At 35.5% G+C, this 15,044-nt stretch overlaps 2 protein-coding genes across 4 annotated transcripts in view; one reads left to right on the top strand and one right to left on the bottom strand.

Moving 5' to 3' along the window:
- The window catches only part of CASK (calcium/calmodulin dependent serine protein kinase), a 440,529-nt gene that overhangs the window by 166,421 nt on the left and 259,064 nt on the right, over positions 1-15,044 (bottom strand).
- Positions 4,128-13,365, top strand: GPR34 (G protein-coupled receptor 34). 3 transcript variants are annotated; one of them, XM_043998516.1, is made up of 3 exons: positions 4,141-4,259; positions 10,065-10,118; positions 10,895-13,365. In XM_043998516.1, exon 3 carries the CDS (start codon positions 10,986-10,988, stop codon positions 12,099-12,101), a length of 1,116 nt encoding a protein of 371 aa, XP_043854451.1. In that variant the 5' UTR covers positions 4,141-4,259; positions 10,065-10,118; positions 10,895-10,985; the 3' UTR covers positions 12,102-13,365. The 3 variants fall into 3 exon arrangements, with proteins under 3 accessions (XP_043854452.1, XP_043854451.1, XP_043854450.1); XM_043998517.1 differs by lacking the exon at positions 10,065-10,118 and having other exon boundaries at positions 4,128-4,259; XM_043998515.1 differs by lacking the exons at positions 4,141-4,259; positions 10,065-10,118 and adding an exon at positions 10,139-10,199.

Here is a 15,044-nt window from a genome sequence, read left to right as displayed (position 1 = left end):
AACAAAAGAAAGGATTATCTTTCAGATTTCAATGCAATTTGCTCAGAACTGAGTGAAATAACAACATACTTGTGAGTTTCAAATTTTTATATAAAGAGATTTCCTCTTTCATCCATGGTGGCCCGTTGGCCTTTCTAATACTTAGATTTTCATTACTTGCTGTATTTTTCAGGACTTGCCTTTCAGAGCCAGATTCTTCAGAGATTCTCTGCTCCCAACATTAGGATCACTGTGTAACCAATTTGAAATCACATTATGAAAGGCAGTCAACTTTCTCTCCTTTCCACACAGCACTCTCTCCTTGGGTGATATTCTAGGATTTAAAAGAATAATATGCTTCATTTTCCAGGAAAAATATTCCTTGAAATCCCATCATCTGTTGGGCTAAAAGATAGTCCATTTTGGTGGCCCAATTTTTAAAAAATGGCTGCTTCTCATTCTTCTCTCTGCTATGACCTCAAGTATGAAGCTTTCAACTTTAGTACAGAGGTATGATCACATATATATATATATATATATATATATATATATATATATATATATATAAACATATATGTACATATGTGTAATATAATCTATAGATTTAAAAATAATCAACTAGATTAGCCAATAATTTAAGCTCTGACTGGTAATATACTTAGTGTATTATAATCCTTACACTACAGCATTAATTTCATATTTTGTAGGGAATATCTTTTATAGCTATTTAGATTTGTAATATTTGTTTAAGTGGCAAAGACAAAATGAAGTCTTACTGACAAAACAGAGAGCTGTACAAGTTATTGAAACATAAAAAGGAATGCCATAGCAGAAGCTATAACAAATTTCTAAAAAGGAACAGAAACAAAAGAAAAGGTAGCAGGTAGGAAAGAGAAAAGACTGAAAAGCCAAAGAAGAAAAAGGGGTAATATGCAAACGACAAAAGGGAAACATATTCTTTAGACTCAACAGGAATGAGAAGGATAAAGGAAACATTAGCCTTCTATTATATAATAATTACAACAATGATAGCTAACATTTATATAGCACTTTACAAACACCATCTCATTTTATCCTAAACACACTTGGGAGGTAGTACTATTATTATCATCTCAATTTATATATCATTTTCTCAAATGCCTGACTCACCTATTGGAAGGAAGGAAGGAAGAAGGGAGGGAGGAAAGGAGGAAGGGGGGAAGGAAAAAAAACAACATTTATTAAGTATCTACTATATTCCAGGCACTATGCTAAGGCCAGTTCTAAACTCAGGTCTTCTTTTTTTTTTTTGCAGGGCAATTGGGGTTAAATGACTTGCCCAGAGTCACACAGCTAGTAAGTGTTAAGTGTCTGAGGCCGCATTTGAACTCAGGTCCTCCTGACTCCAGGGCCAGTGCTCTATCTACTGCACTATCTAGCTGCCCCTAACTCAGGTCTTCTTGACTCCAGGTCCAGTGCTCCTTTAATTGCATCACCCCTCTGCCACTAATGGAAAGATAAACACCAGGAATAGATAAATCCAAATAAGATAATGAGTTAGTTATTTTTCCTATTTTCTAATTCTATCTCAATTCCTCCTCTCTCCTCCTACAAGTTGGGGAAGGGTAGAAGAGAAAAAAGTAAAGTGGTCAGTACAGCTAGAAGGCAGTTTTCCTTTCTTTGCTGGTTGGAAGGCATTATCTACTACCTTTAAGAAGTACACCAGGGGCAGCTAGGTGGCGCAGTGGATTGAGCACCAGCCCTGGAGTCAGGAGTACCTGAGTTCAAATCCGGCCTCAGACACTTAATACACACTTACTAGCTGTGTGACCCTGGGCAAGTCACTTAACCCCAGTTGCCTCACTAAAAAAAAAAAAAAAAAAGAAGTACACCAGCCCCTCTCCCTTGCCAAGCCTATGGGCAACACCTAAAATCAGAGAGAACAGGGTTTTTATTGTCCAGTGTCTTAGGAAATAGCCATTTTAGTACTGGAAGATGGAGTGCAGGCACAGGTAGCATCCCAGCAGCTGGGCAGTGTAATAGGTAAAGCACTTTTTCTTCCAGATTTGTTTCCTCTACAAAGTATGTGATATCTGTAAAGTGCTTAGCAGAGAACCTGGTCCATAGCAGTCACTTAATAAATGCTTGTGCTATCCCTTATTTCGTAGGACATTAAAGTATGTAGATAAATAAAATAAACTAGAGAATCAACAACAATGGGTCAGAAGGCCAGCAAATGCTTTGTCCATGACAGCACTTTCTGATCCATTAATTCTTAGTGACATGGATATCAGAGGTTGGGGGTTCCTAATGAAGGATATAAGGGGAGGGAAGAAAAGAGAGATTAAAAGAAAACAAAGAAAGGGAAGAGAGGAAAACAAAAGGCAGGGAAAGGCAACATAGAGTTTAAGTAAACTAGAAACAAAGCTACAATGGAGGGAAAAGAAAAGGAAGAAGTATTTATTAAATGCTTACTCTGAAGCACTTTATAAATAGTACCTCATTTGATCCTCGAAACAACTCTAGGAGGTAGGTACCAATCTTATTATCATTTTATAGTTCAGGAAACTGAGGCAGAGGTTAAGCACTTAGCACTAGTACCTAGCATATTACCTGGCACATAATAGGTGCTTAATAAATGTTTACTGACTGACAGGTTAGGTGACTTGTCCAAGGTCACATAACTAGAAAATGTCTGAGGCCTGCAAAAGACTAATACTGATTATACTCAAAGACTGATGACTCAAATTTAAAAGCAACATAGAAACTAGCATTACCACTACAAAGCCACTGGTACAATTTTGAGAACTTGACAAGTTAGGAGGGTAAGTGAAGATGAGAAAACAGAATAGAAACATTCTGTTAAAAAGGAATGACCTAAAAATTTTAGATATGGAATTTAGCTTATATACTAGGAAAAATTGGTAGTATCTTTTAAAAAATAAAATCTAATTTATCTTTTTCATTTTTTATCTGATAATTATGCTCCTTCCTTAAATGTTTTCAGAATGACTTTGTATAGGTGGGTCTCCTGATAAGCTTTCACAAACCCTTTGATGATTGCTATCTTAGAACTGTGCAGAGATCTCACATGATGTTGTGATAGAAAGGTTTCCAGCATGTTGGGTAAACCTCCTATGGAAGATGTATAAGACAGCATGGGTAAGTCAGCCAGGATAAGAGGACATGGATAGTTTGTGTTTTGCATCACTGAAAGGAATACTCATATTTATAAGATAATAGATCTATCAAAGTATTTATTGCCAAAAAAGTTATTTCTATGTGATTCTGTAAACAGTATACTAGTAAGACTAGCATAGCCAACCAAGAAAAAATTTTTATTTGCCTAGGTGACTGGGAAAAAGTAAGTGCTGTAAATAAGCTTAACTTCAAAGAAAATGTTTATTTTTCATTTTTATATTTGTAAATAAACTAGGAAATTCTGGAAACCACTAATATCGATATATAGAAGCCACAGAAATAATTAGAATGAGTTAAAGATTATTTCACCTGAAAAAGACAAAGCTCCAAGGTGACAACACCCCAATATAAGCAACAATAGTTAGCTATTCTTCATCTGCACTGACAACAGAAAAGAAGAAACAGTTATATTGCAATGAGGGATTTAGATTATGTATAAAGATAATCATTAAACACTGGCATGGAAGACAGAGGGAGACTCTGGAATACCCTCTAACATTGGGATAGATTATTGTGGAACTGTTTAAAGGGGGATAAAAACACCCACTAAGGTCTCTACCATCCCTAAAAGTCTAAGATTTTTTTTGTGTGTGTGAGGCAATTGGGGTTAAGTGACTTGCCCAGGGTCACACAGCTAGTAAGTGTTAAGTGTCTGAGGCCAGATTTGAACTCAGGTACTTCTGACTCCAGGGCCGGTGCTCTATCCACTGCGCCACCTAGCTGCCCCAAAGTCTAAGATTTTTAATGAATAAGATCAAATTTCCAGCCCCTAAAAAGGGAAGTACCTGACAAAACTGACTTGTTTAAGGAGCAGCCAAATAAGTATATGATTATTCAAATTAAGCACACACATACAAAACAAAGGCATTTTCTTTTATGGCCCAGCAAAACAAACTTCTGAAGTCCCAGGTTTGTTCCTCATAGAACCCTTAAAAAAAAAAAGTATCATCACATATGCAACCCTGACCAATTACTTCACCACCGGATGGAGGAACACAAAAGGCTAAGTAGCTGATAAAGCAAGTTCAAACCACTTTAGCTAAGGAAGCATTTGGTTTAACTCCTGTTAATACTGGAGGGTTGCTAGAAATGACTAAACTGTGAGTATTTCCTTTGATTTTAGATAAATGAAATATCTTTATGTTAAGTTTAACTATTTAATTATGAAAGCTGCATTTAATTCATAGTAATGCTATTTTACTATACTAGTAACTTTTTGGTTTTAGATCTAGATGCTAATTTGGTTAAATTTTACCTCTACTTTAAAACACAGAAAAGTAAATTATGCTCATTTTCATCTATAATTATGTTAAGAATATTAGATAACTTAAAGCATCAAAATCTTGAGATTAATACCATAAAAACAAACAGTGTTTAAATAATGTAGCTTGAAAAATATTTAATCTATTTTTATTTTGTTCAAATCAGTGGGTTTTTATGAAGAGGGTAGCTTCAGTGACTAATCATTATCAAGTTATCCTGGATGGCATAACAGAAGGAGGTATGGTACTAAGATAAGTGTTTAAATTCATAGCTCTTCAATTTACATGAGTCTCTGGGCTTCAGTTTTCTCAACTTTAAAGGTAACTTTCATTTCTAAAATCATATGATTCCCATGTTAAAACTAAAATCTATTTTGGAAACATCTTCTACCTTTACCACAAAAAAACATGCTCTTATGTACCAATATGAACCATAATCAGAAGTGTATGTTTCCATAAATGTACAGAAACTGCATTTTGAAAGTGTTTATTGTTATAAGGCTATAGCTACATCCATATCTACACTGTCCAGACCACCATATTTTATACTGAAACAGAACTAGCATTCTGTATGTTTGCTTTTAATTTTAATCCTTTGTGTTCAGGAAAAGCTGTGTGACTATGTAACACTGCAATTTCCTAAGCAGTTAAGCCTGGATACTATTATTTTAGAGATCTACCAATCTAATCGTTCCTTTTGGGAAGGGTTTAGAGCCTCTACAGAAATGATCATTCTTCAGTAATTTTGTGAAAATGCAATATTCTCTCTCTCTCTGTTACAATTAAACAAGTTTTCTTTGACTGTCTCTAAAACCTCATTTCTGATGCCAAATTAGTATGCCTCTACATAAAATGCACGTCAGTTATTATATATCGACAATCATAAAACTGGCTGACAGCTTTGATACTTTTGTTCTCAACCAAGTTGTTTAACTGTCTCTATTAGGAGTTCAACCTGTTCCTCTGCCTTGCCAAAAAAACAACCATAACACCAACACCCTAAAATTCCCAAGCCTAACCAACAGTTCAGTTTCTTCCACATCTGACCCCATCTCACCGAATTCATAAAAGCAAAAGTGCCAATAAAGACACAATCTACTAATTTTCTGATGATTACCTGACCAGCTATATAACACAAATATGGCTAGCGGACATAATTCTGAATGGTATGGACTATTGCTATTTGCATAAGTGTGAGTCAAGTATGCACCAATTTCATTATTTTAAGAATCAGTTGTGATAACTTTAAATCTGGGGTAAATGACAATAACAAATATGTGACCTTAAAGCCTTCTTTTCAAACCAATGCTTCGTTCTTAAGCTCCTGTTTGGGAAGGCCAGGACATAGATTCATGTTAAAGAGTGTATGCCTCGGGGGCAGCTAGGTGGCGCATGTGGACAAAACACTGGGCTCTGGACTCAGGAGGACCTGAGTTCAAATCCAGCCTCAGACACTTGGCATTTACTAGCTGTGTGACCCTGGTCAAGTCACTTAACTCCCACTGCCCCCCCCCAAAATAGTGTATGTCAGTCTGTTGGTGAACCGCCCCCTAACCTCAAAAATAAGCACTGAAAATGGGTTTGAGTAGATGAGTTGCATTTCTTGATGAATGTTTTCCAAGTGGTTAATGGGGTCTTATTGTGGAGTCTCATGCATGAGTCTCAATCTCAGTGTCAGTTGTTCCTGACCTCTCTGTGACATACTGACTAGTCCCCTTTCCTAAATCTCATCAGTATTCTCACATCCTTAGTTTTTATTGTGTTTTTGTGAGACTAGAGGGAAGGAAACAAACAAGCATTTATTAAGTGCTTACTATGTGTCAGGCACTGTACAAGTACTTTCTAGGGATATGAAGAAGGGCAAAGACACAGCTCCTGCTTTGAAGGAACTTACATTTTAATGGGTCAGACCACATGTAAACAGTAATAAAGATGGACAAAGTAGGGAGAAAGCTGATTTTGGAGCCAAGAAGACCAGTGTTCAAGTCCTTCCTCTGACACACACTCCCTATTTAAGGTTATAAGTTGAACAGAAGGTGTTGAGCTGCATTAGTAAGTAGGGGGTGTTTTCTAATCAAAAAGTTCCTTATATCAATGAAATCACAGATCCAGTGCATATCCCTGTATTCTGTATTTTCTTATCTGTACATTATCCCCCTTCCTCTAGTACATAACAGAAACTCCTTCGAGTTCTTGTCTCGACATTGCCAGTGCTATGAACAGTGCCTGGCAAAGTGCCACACAGCGTTTGTTGAATTGAACTAAAAATGGGAGTGTAATCTTGGACTCATCCTTGACTCTTCCCTCTTTATTCCCCCCACTGCTTCTGCTTCCTCCTCCACAACATTCAGACTCTCAGTTACCTCTAACTTAGACTATTCTAAATTGGAATTCTAGCCCTTAGTCTTTTTCCTCTTCAATCCACCCTCCAAACAGCTGCCAAAATAATCTTTAAATCTTCACATGTCATTCTCCTGGATCAAGAAACTTCCATGACTTCCTAATTTCTCTAAAATAAAATATAAACCTTTCTCTTTGGAATTTAAACCTTTTCACAGTCTGGTTTCAGCTACCTTTGTAGTCTGATTGTTTATCATCCCCCATTCACACAGTCTTCATTCTTGACAAGCAGCCTCCTTCCTGTTTTCTGTACTCAGCACATCTTTTTCTTAACTCACTCCTTTGCACAGGCTATCCCTCCCTTATTCCTGGAAGGAACTTCTTACTTCTGCCTCTTAAAATTGTTAGCTTCCTTGAAGGCTAAGTTGATGAGGCATTTTCCTAGGGAAAAGCTTTCCTTATTCCCTAAGATCTGAGTGCTTATGTGGGTATGTGAAATATGTCTGTATATGCACAAACACTTGCACATGTGAACTTTTTTTAAAAATAGTATTTTATTTTATTTCCCCCTCCAATTACATTTTGACAATTTTTAGCATTCATTTTTACAAGATTTTGAGTTCCAGATTTTTCTCCCTCCATCACTCATATTAGTCACAGTTGTGAAAGAAGAAACATAAAAAGGGGGAAAAAACCAAACAAAAAGAATAAAGCAAATGGAAAAAATATGCTTTGATCTGCATTGAGTCCATCAGCACTTTCCTTTGTGAGTCCTTCGTACCTGTCATGGACCATTGTGTTGCTAAGAAGAGCTGAGTCATTTATAGTCCATCATTATACAATGTTGCTGATACTGTGTACAAATGTTTTTCTGGTTCTGCTCATTTCACTTTGCATGAACTGTTTCTTTTTTGCATGAAGTATCCCTGCCCCCACTCCTCAGAAGACTGAAAACTCCTTTTCATTGTCTTACAGACCTAATGTTGAATAAAATGCATTGTACATAGTGGGCACAAAAGAGTTGGGTGAAAATAATTTTTATCGATATTTATTTATTTCTGAGAACACTCGAATATTTTATTTATTTTACTTATCTAGTATACTGGGCAAGAAGCCTATCACAGGGAAATTGCTATAGTAATGAGATTAATCTCCTTTCAGAAAAAGAGGTCTGGCAGAGTCTATTCTTGGAAATATCATGATAGCTTTGATGAAAATGACAAACGGTCTTCTCGCTAAGTCAAAATACTAGTATGACACACAAGTTAAGCATAAGTTTCTTTTAGAGAAAATGTTGATCTTATAAAAATTACACCTCACCTTATGCAAAAGATATACTGAAAAGTTTCATGTAAATGAAAATATATTTTAAATGCACTGGGGAGCCTGGCTATTTAAAGGTATTTTACTTTAAATGCGTTTGTTAACTAAATAGCCTCAGACTTGTGTGTAAAAATTAATTTTTATTAATTAAATTTATTAAATTAATCAAATGAGATGTAACTACACTTGATGTAAATTTTTTTCAATTACATGCTAATCTTTTATTATTTTTTTTATTTTGAGTTTTTTTTTTTTAAGTGAGGCAATTGGAGTTAAGTGACTTGCCCAGGGTCATACAGCTAGTAAGTGTTAAGTGTCTGAGGCCGGATTTGAACTCAGGTACTCCTGACTCCAGGGCCGGTGCTCTATCCACTGCGCCACCTAGCTGCCCCACATGCTAATCTTTTAAATGACTAAATGTTGGGAGTACTGTCATCTGGGCAAATTGTCCCCCTCTCTTTCCCCAATTTTTTAGGATTCCAATATATATCCATTTTTTAATCCATCTGATTACTCTGGCCCATGTTTATTTTTATTTTTACTTTTCTAAATTTCCCTTTTTTGATGTTGTTGTTTTATAAACTTAGCTTGACATGATGGATACATGTATCTATCAATTTTTTGTTGTTGTAAATCTACGTAAAATCTGGTCTCTAAGCCCCATTATAAATTAGATTCTCCTCCATATTTTTGGATCCTTTACTCTTGGCTTAAATTAATTTAACAGACACAGTGGTAAATAGTAGGATGCTTGGTGCATATTGGATACTTAGGAAACAGTTCTGAGTGACAAACTCTGTTACCACTAAAACAAGAACTTACTTCATCTCCATATAATCTTTTAGGTGGATCTGCTGCACCTTCATTTTGTCACACCTGTGGGTGCACTCCAAGGCTCTGTCTTATGACCTTTTTTCTCTGTATACTCTCTCAGCTGGTGATCTTCTCAGCTCCCAAGTGTTTAGTTATCATCTCTATGCAGATGATTTCCAGATCTATAAACCCAGATCCTTTCTTCTCTGATCTAATCCCACATTACAGACTTCCCATTTTAACATTTCAAATTCCATATTCTATAGGCATCTCATACTAAACAGTCCCCAGAACAAATCTCACTATCTTTCTACCCAAACCCAATGCTCTTCTGAACTTCTCTACCACTGCTAAAACCATAAGCATTCTTCCATGCACTACAGGCTCATAATTTCAGCTGCATCTTCTACTTCACACATCCCAGATACCCAATTAGTTGCCAGATACTGCTGTTTCTAGCTCCACAGTGTAACTCACACCTTTGTGCCCTTTTCTTCACTCACACAGTCACCATCCTAGTTCAGGTCTTTATCCTTTCTTGCCTGCACTGCCTCGAGAGATTTCCAATAGTCTTCCTGCCTCAGGTCTCTTTTTCTCTAATTCACCTTCCACTTAGTCAACAAACTGATTTTCCTCAAGTATAGAGTTGACTGTGTCGCTTCTCCTACTCAATGAACTTGAGAAGCTTCTTATCACTTCTAAAATCAAATATAAAACTCCTTTGCCATTCACAGTAATCTTTTTATTCATTACTCCCCTACACACACACCAACCGCACTGTCCTACTTCCTCCTACACAACACTGCATTTTCCATCTTCATGCTGGCTCTCCTCCAATCTTTCCCTTACTCCTTCCAAGTCTAAGGTCACCTCGCATATACCATTTTTGTACCTGTTTATGTTCATGGTGCCTCCTCCATTAGAATGGGAGCTCTCCCTTATCATTGTGTCCTCAGAAATGAGCAGTGTCAGACACATTAGAAGCGCTCGATAAGTGTTTGCTGATTGATCTAGTAAAAAGATTTTTATTCACCAATCAAGATATAACTCAGCTGTTGTTGTTCAGTCGCTTTTCAGTCATGTTTGATTCTTTGTGACCCCATTTGGGGTTTTCTTGGCAAGGATGCTAGAGTGGTTTAACATTTCCTTCTCCAACTCATTTTACAGATGAGGAAACTGAGGCAAACAGAGTGAAGTGACTTGCCTGGGGCCACAAAGCTAGTAAGTGTCTGAGGCAAGATCTGAACTCAGAAAGATGAGTCTTCCTGACACCAGGCCCAGCACTCAATCCAATACCTAAAGGTATTCAGAATTCTTGAATTACTTGCATACTCTCCCATTTACACTATGACACAAGAATTATAGGCACTATAATTGGTGATGAGATTTTCATAATTTGTGAAGTACACTACAGGTGCTCAACAAGAATTTTATTCAACTATCAAGTATTTAACACTTCCTACAATATTTTGCTAGTGATGGAAAGAGACACAACCATACATAAGACATGGTTCCTGAACCTCATGGAATTTACCACTGAACAAAAGCAAATCATGATGATAGTAAGAATGGAAAAAACTAAGTCAAGGTAGCATACTACTATATAGCTTAGGGTAAAGTCAACATTTTGATTACACTAATTTGTCACTAAGGGAATTAGAACTAAATAACTGGGACTTGGTAATTCTGTTGCCCTTCTTGGTTCCACCTCCAACTTTTGCCTCAATCAGGCATTTATTTGAAAGTAACAACTAAGACAAAAATGCCAAACATATACTACCATCAGAAAAAGAATTATAGTAGGACTTATTGAATGTATTTACAGGGCTGTATTTACTAATGAAACAAATGTTACTTAAACAGACAAATGCTCATAATGAGCAAAGAGCAAAGGTAAACTTTATGAAAAGGTCTGAAAATGAAACTTTAAAAAAATGCACTAAAGTAGACATGCCTTTAAATTGCCAAATAATTTTACCACTTGCATTTTGTTGTAGGCATAATATGAAAGCATGAAAACGTCATTCAAGAAAAATACCAGCTCACTTTTTCTTCCCATATCCACACAGAAGAGAAGTCACAGTTTCAATGACTTCAACTTCCACTTACTCCCTGCCTTGCTCTTCCCATGACAACATCTTCATGAATAACCAAAGTAGCCAATACCAAAATGACTCATTAGAGATATCAAATACCACTTGCCCTATGAATGAACAACTATTGTCTGTTGTTTTAACAATTTTCTACTCTGTTATTTTTATTGTGGGACTTGTTGGAAACATTATAGCTCTTTATGTATTTTTGGGAATCCATCGTAAAAGAAATTCTATTCAGATTTACCTGCTTAATGTAGCCATTGCAGATCTCCTACTCATCTTTTGCCTCCCCTTCAGAATACTGTATCATGTTAACAAAAACATCTGGACATTGGGTGTAATTCTCTGCAAGACAGTGGGAACACTATTCTACATGAATATGTATATTAGCATTATTCTTTTGGGTTTGATCAGTTTGGATCGTTATATAAAAATTAATCGGTCTATCCACCAACATAAAGCATTAACAACTAAGCAAAGCATTTATATCTGTTGTATAGTGTGGGCAGTAGCAATAACTGCATTTTTAACTATGATCATTTCAACACTTAAGAAAGAAGGACATAATTCTACAATGTGCTTCCATTACAGAGACAAGCATAATGCAAAGGGGGAAGCAATTTTTAACTATATCATAGTGATTGTGTTTTGGTTAATTTTTCTTCTACTAATCCTTTCATATATTAAGATTGCTAATTATCTTTTGAGGATTTCCAAAAGAAGAGTCAATTTCCCTAATTCTGGAAAATATCATACCACAGCACGGAATTCTTTTATTGTGCTTATTATTTTCACTATATGTTTTGTTCCTTATCATGCTTTTAGATTCATTTATATTACATCACAGCTAAACACAACACCTTGTTACTGGAAGGAGATTTTCCACAAAATTAATGAGATTATGCTTGCTCTCTCATCTTTTAATAGCTGCTTAGATCCAGTTATGTATTTTCTGATGTCCAGCAACATCCGCAAAATCATATACCAACTTTTTTCAAGAAGATTTCAAGGGGAATCAAGCAGAAGTGAAAGTACTTCAGAATTTAGAGCAGGCCATTCTCTGCATGATACTTCTGTCAGTGTTAAAACTCATTTAAGAGTACTCTGAGATGAACATGTTACAAAGAATTATGAATCGTTGCCTTGTACCAAAACTATTTACTAACCAATGATAAGTCCTACAAGTAGAACTACCACATTCAGTGCTGATGTTTCTAGCATTAACCTTTTAAAAACCTCCAAAACTCAGTATTTCCTGAAATTTTCTTTCTGTAAATATAGCATGCTATATTTCATTTGCTTGATTTATCAAATAATATGTTGAAGAGGAAGAAAAGGTCATTGCTGTAAGATTTTAAGTCTGATATTCCTGTCTAAGATCTTTTTAAATGTGTTCATCTAAAGTACTATTATATTTGTAAGAAATGAACTGCAAAAGTATTTATTGGAATTTATGGCCTTAGTAACATAACAAGTTAAAGAAAATTTTAGTTTCCCAAACTAGTAAACTAGTGTTGGTATATGTTTCAGACTATTTAAATAGTGTGTAAAATGAATAGAGGGTATAAATGTCTTAGATTACTTTAGGTTGACAGAAATTTGTTATTATTCAAAAACTGTCATGGATTTGTCAATTTCATACATTCATGCCTTTTTTCAAAAAAAAGGAAAAGTTGAGACTTTCCAGGAAAGTCTCCAGTTTCTATACCATTATGGTGGATGACATAATGCTAAGCAAACTAGCTTTTTAAAAAACACACACAAACCAATGATACCATTTATTCCTCAACTACACGGTGAAATAAAACTATGTAAGGAAGAAATAAATTCCAAAGCTCTTTATGTTATCTAACAACATGCAAACACATCACAAAAGCAATCCTTGTGATATAACTGAGAAAAGAAGAAACTGAGACAACATTTAAAAAGCAAATGAATCCGGACACAAAATAATCAGGTGTCTAAATCAAATAAACTTGTTCATGATTCTCTGGGAGAGAGATTATAGGAATGAATGATATCACTACTATACCTCAATGATAAGGAAAGAAGAGGAATCCAATATGTTCAATGGTTGGGAAACAGCTGAACAAACTATTGTACATAAACGTAATGGACTATCACTATGCCATTAAGATGTAACAAATATGAAGAAAATAAAATGTAAGATTTATATGAAGTGATGAAGAAAGAATTACAGAATCTCAATGATATACATATTGACTATGACTAAACAAAAACTGAGACAGAATTTAAAAAGATACAGAGAAGAAAAGGGCTATCAGAAAGGGAAGTGGGAGCAAAAAGTATGTTTCTATAACCATTCTGTTAAAGTTTACAAGCACTTAAAAATAAATTACAAATAATTTGGAGTTTATGATTTTAGGTACATTTTATTCTGTTTCTCTGAATGTTTTTACTGATGATTATTAAGTTGAAAATATTTTTTTCAAAAGAAGTTTTAAAAATTAATCAATAATCAGAAAATTTGAAAGTTGCAAGGGACCTCAGAAGTCACATAAAAGAAAAAGGCACATTATTAATATCAGCCCCATATTGTTCTTCCTTTGTTTTCTTCCTTTTAGGAGGATGGCTATTTCACACCTTTTCCAGAAAAGCTTGAGAACAGTAAAGTCTTGGTGCTGGCCTTCCCCCCCCCCCCTTCTTGCTTAGTTTCCACTGATTTCTATTGAAAATGAAAGAACTGTCCTTCCTTTCCCATTCAGAATTAATGCCAGCAGGCTCCTAAGAGCTGGAATCACTTCTTACACACCTTTATAGTCATCAAAGTCTAACACAGTAATATTGTTGAAGATGATGCTTCCCCTTTACTACCTTTAAGACTGATAATCACTAGAGTCTGAGTTCTCTTTAGTCTTGCCCCTGTTACTGACAAACAGTGGGAAAATTAACCACACTGGGATTTAGTTTCTTCACCTGTAAAATACTGGGACAGCGATGTAAGATTTCTAAGGACATTTATAGGTCTGAAATGCCATGATTCTATCAGTCATTTGAGTTCTTTCAGCTAAATATTGATTATGTGATCAAATGGGTCAGGTTCTCAAGGCAGCTAATTTGTCTAGTTTAGATACGTATCTGTTTGGAACTGACAGAATGCTACCAGCAATATAAATAAAACTTTGTTATAATGATTTCCAAAACTTTGTACCATACAGTACTGGAATTTTGTTTCATGACTTGAATGGCACATTAGCTTGGGCTATAAAATCTTTTTATTGCACAGAATGGAGGTTTGTTCCTATGAGGGTATTCTATATAGATTTAGTTTAGTGGATAATACAATAATTCATCATGTATAGACACTATACTCACTAAAGAATAGTACTAAGCAGAATCTCAAAAAATATAAGTAAATACAATTCAAGGAACAATTCTAAAATAGATTAGCTGTAAAATCAGAGACTCAGGGAAGGAAAAGAAATGCAATTAGATAGTTTTTTACCAGCAGTCTAAAAGAAACTTGTACTTTTACTCAACAAGTCTTGTGTATGCTAAGTGCTGGACGGGGGGGGGGGGGGGCGGGAGGGAGAGGAGAGGGGACAAAAATAAAAAGAATAGGGCATAGCCACTGCCCCAAAGGAGCTCACAACCAATAGAACTAAGACAATCACACAAATTACTAAAAGGCATTACATTAAAGTACAATATGAGTTAGAAAGTACAAAGTTAGTTCACAAAAATTAGATATTATTTTCAGTGTCGTTAGGTGGGGAATCAGGGAATTCTAGATAGAATTATCTGAGCTGAAACTTGAAGGATAAGTAGAAAAAATTCACAGGCTGACCTGGAGCTTGGAAGGAGTGTGAGGAAAAAAAAGGACATAACTCTGTACAGAGGAAATCACAGAAATGCATAGGAATAGCAAATAATCAAATTTGGCTTCAGCAAAGGGTCTATAAAGGGGAATAATGAAAGTAGGCTGTGATCAAATTATGAAGAGTCTTGACCATCTGGTGAAAGACTTTAAACTTCATTTGACAGGTAATGAGCAGTTGCTAGAAATTTTTTAAGAGGGCATTTATGAAGC

Source organism: Dromiciops gliroides, chromosome 3 (assembly GCF_019393635.1).
Source record: "Dromiciops gliroides isolate mDroGli1 chromosome 3, mDroGli1.pri, whole genome shotgun sequence".
Taxonomy (NCBI): Eukaryota; Metazoa; Chordata; class Mammalia; order Microbiotheria; family Microbiotheriidae; genus Dromiciops; species Dromiciops gliroides.
The sequence above is the reverse complement of the archived record's forward strand: the minus strand, read 5'-3'. Positions and strand labels throughout refer to the sequence as shown.

Coding starts and splice junctions, on each gene's coding strand:
- GPR34 (XM_043998517.1), top strand. CDS start 10,986: ATGACTTCAACTTCCACTTACTCCCTGCCTTGCTCTTCCCATGACAAC.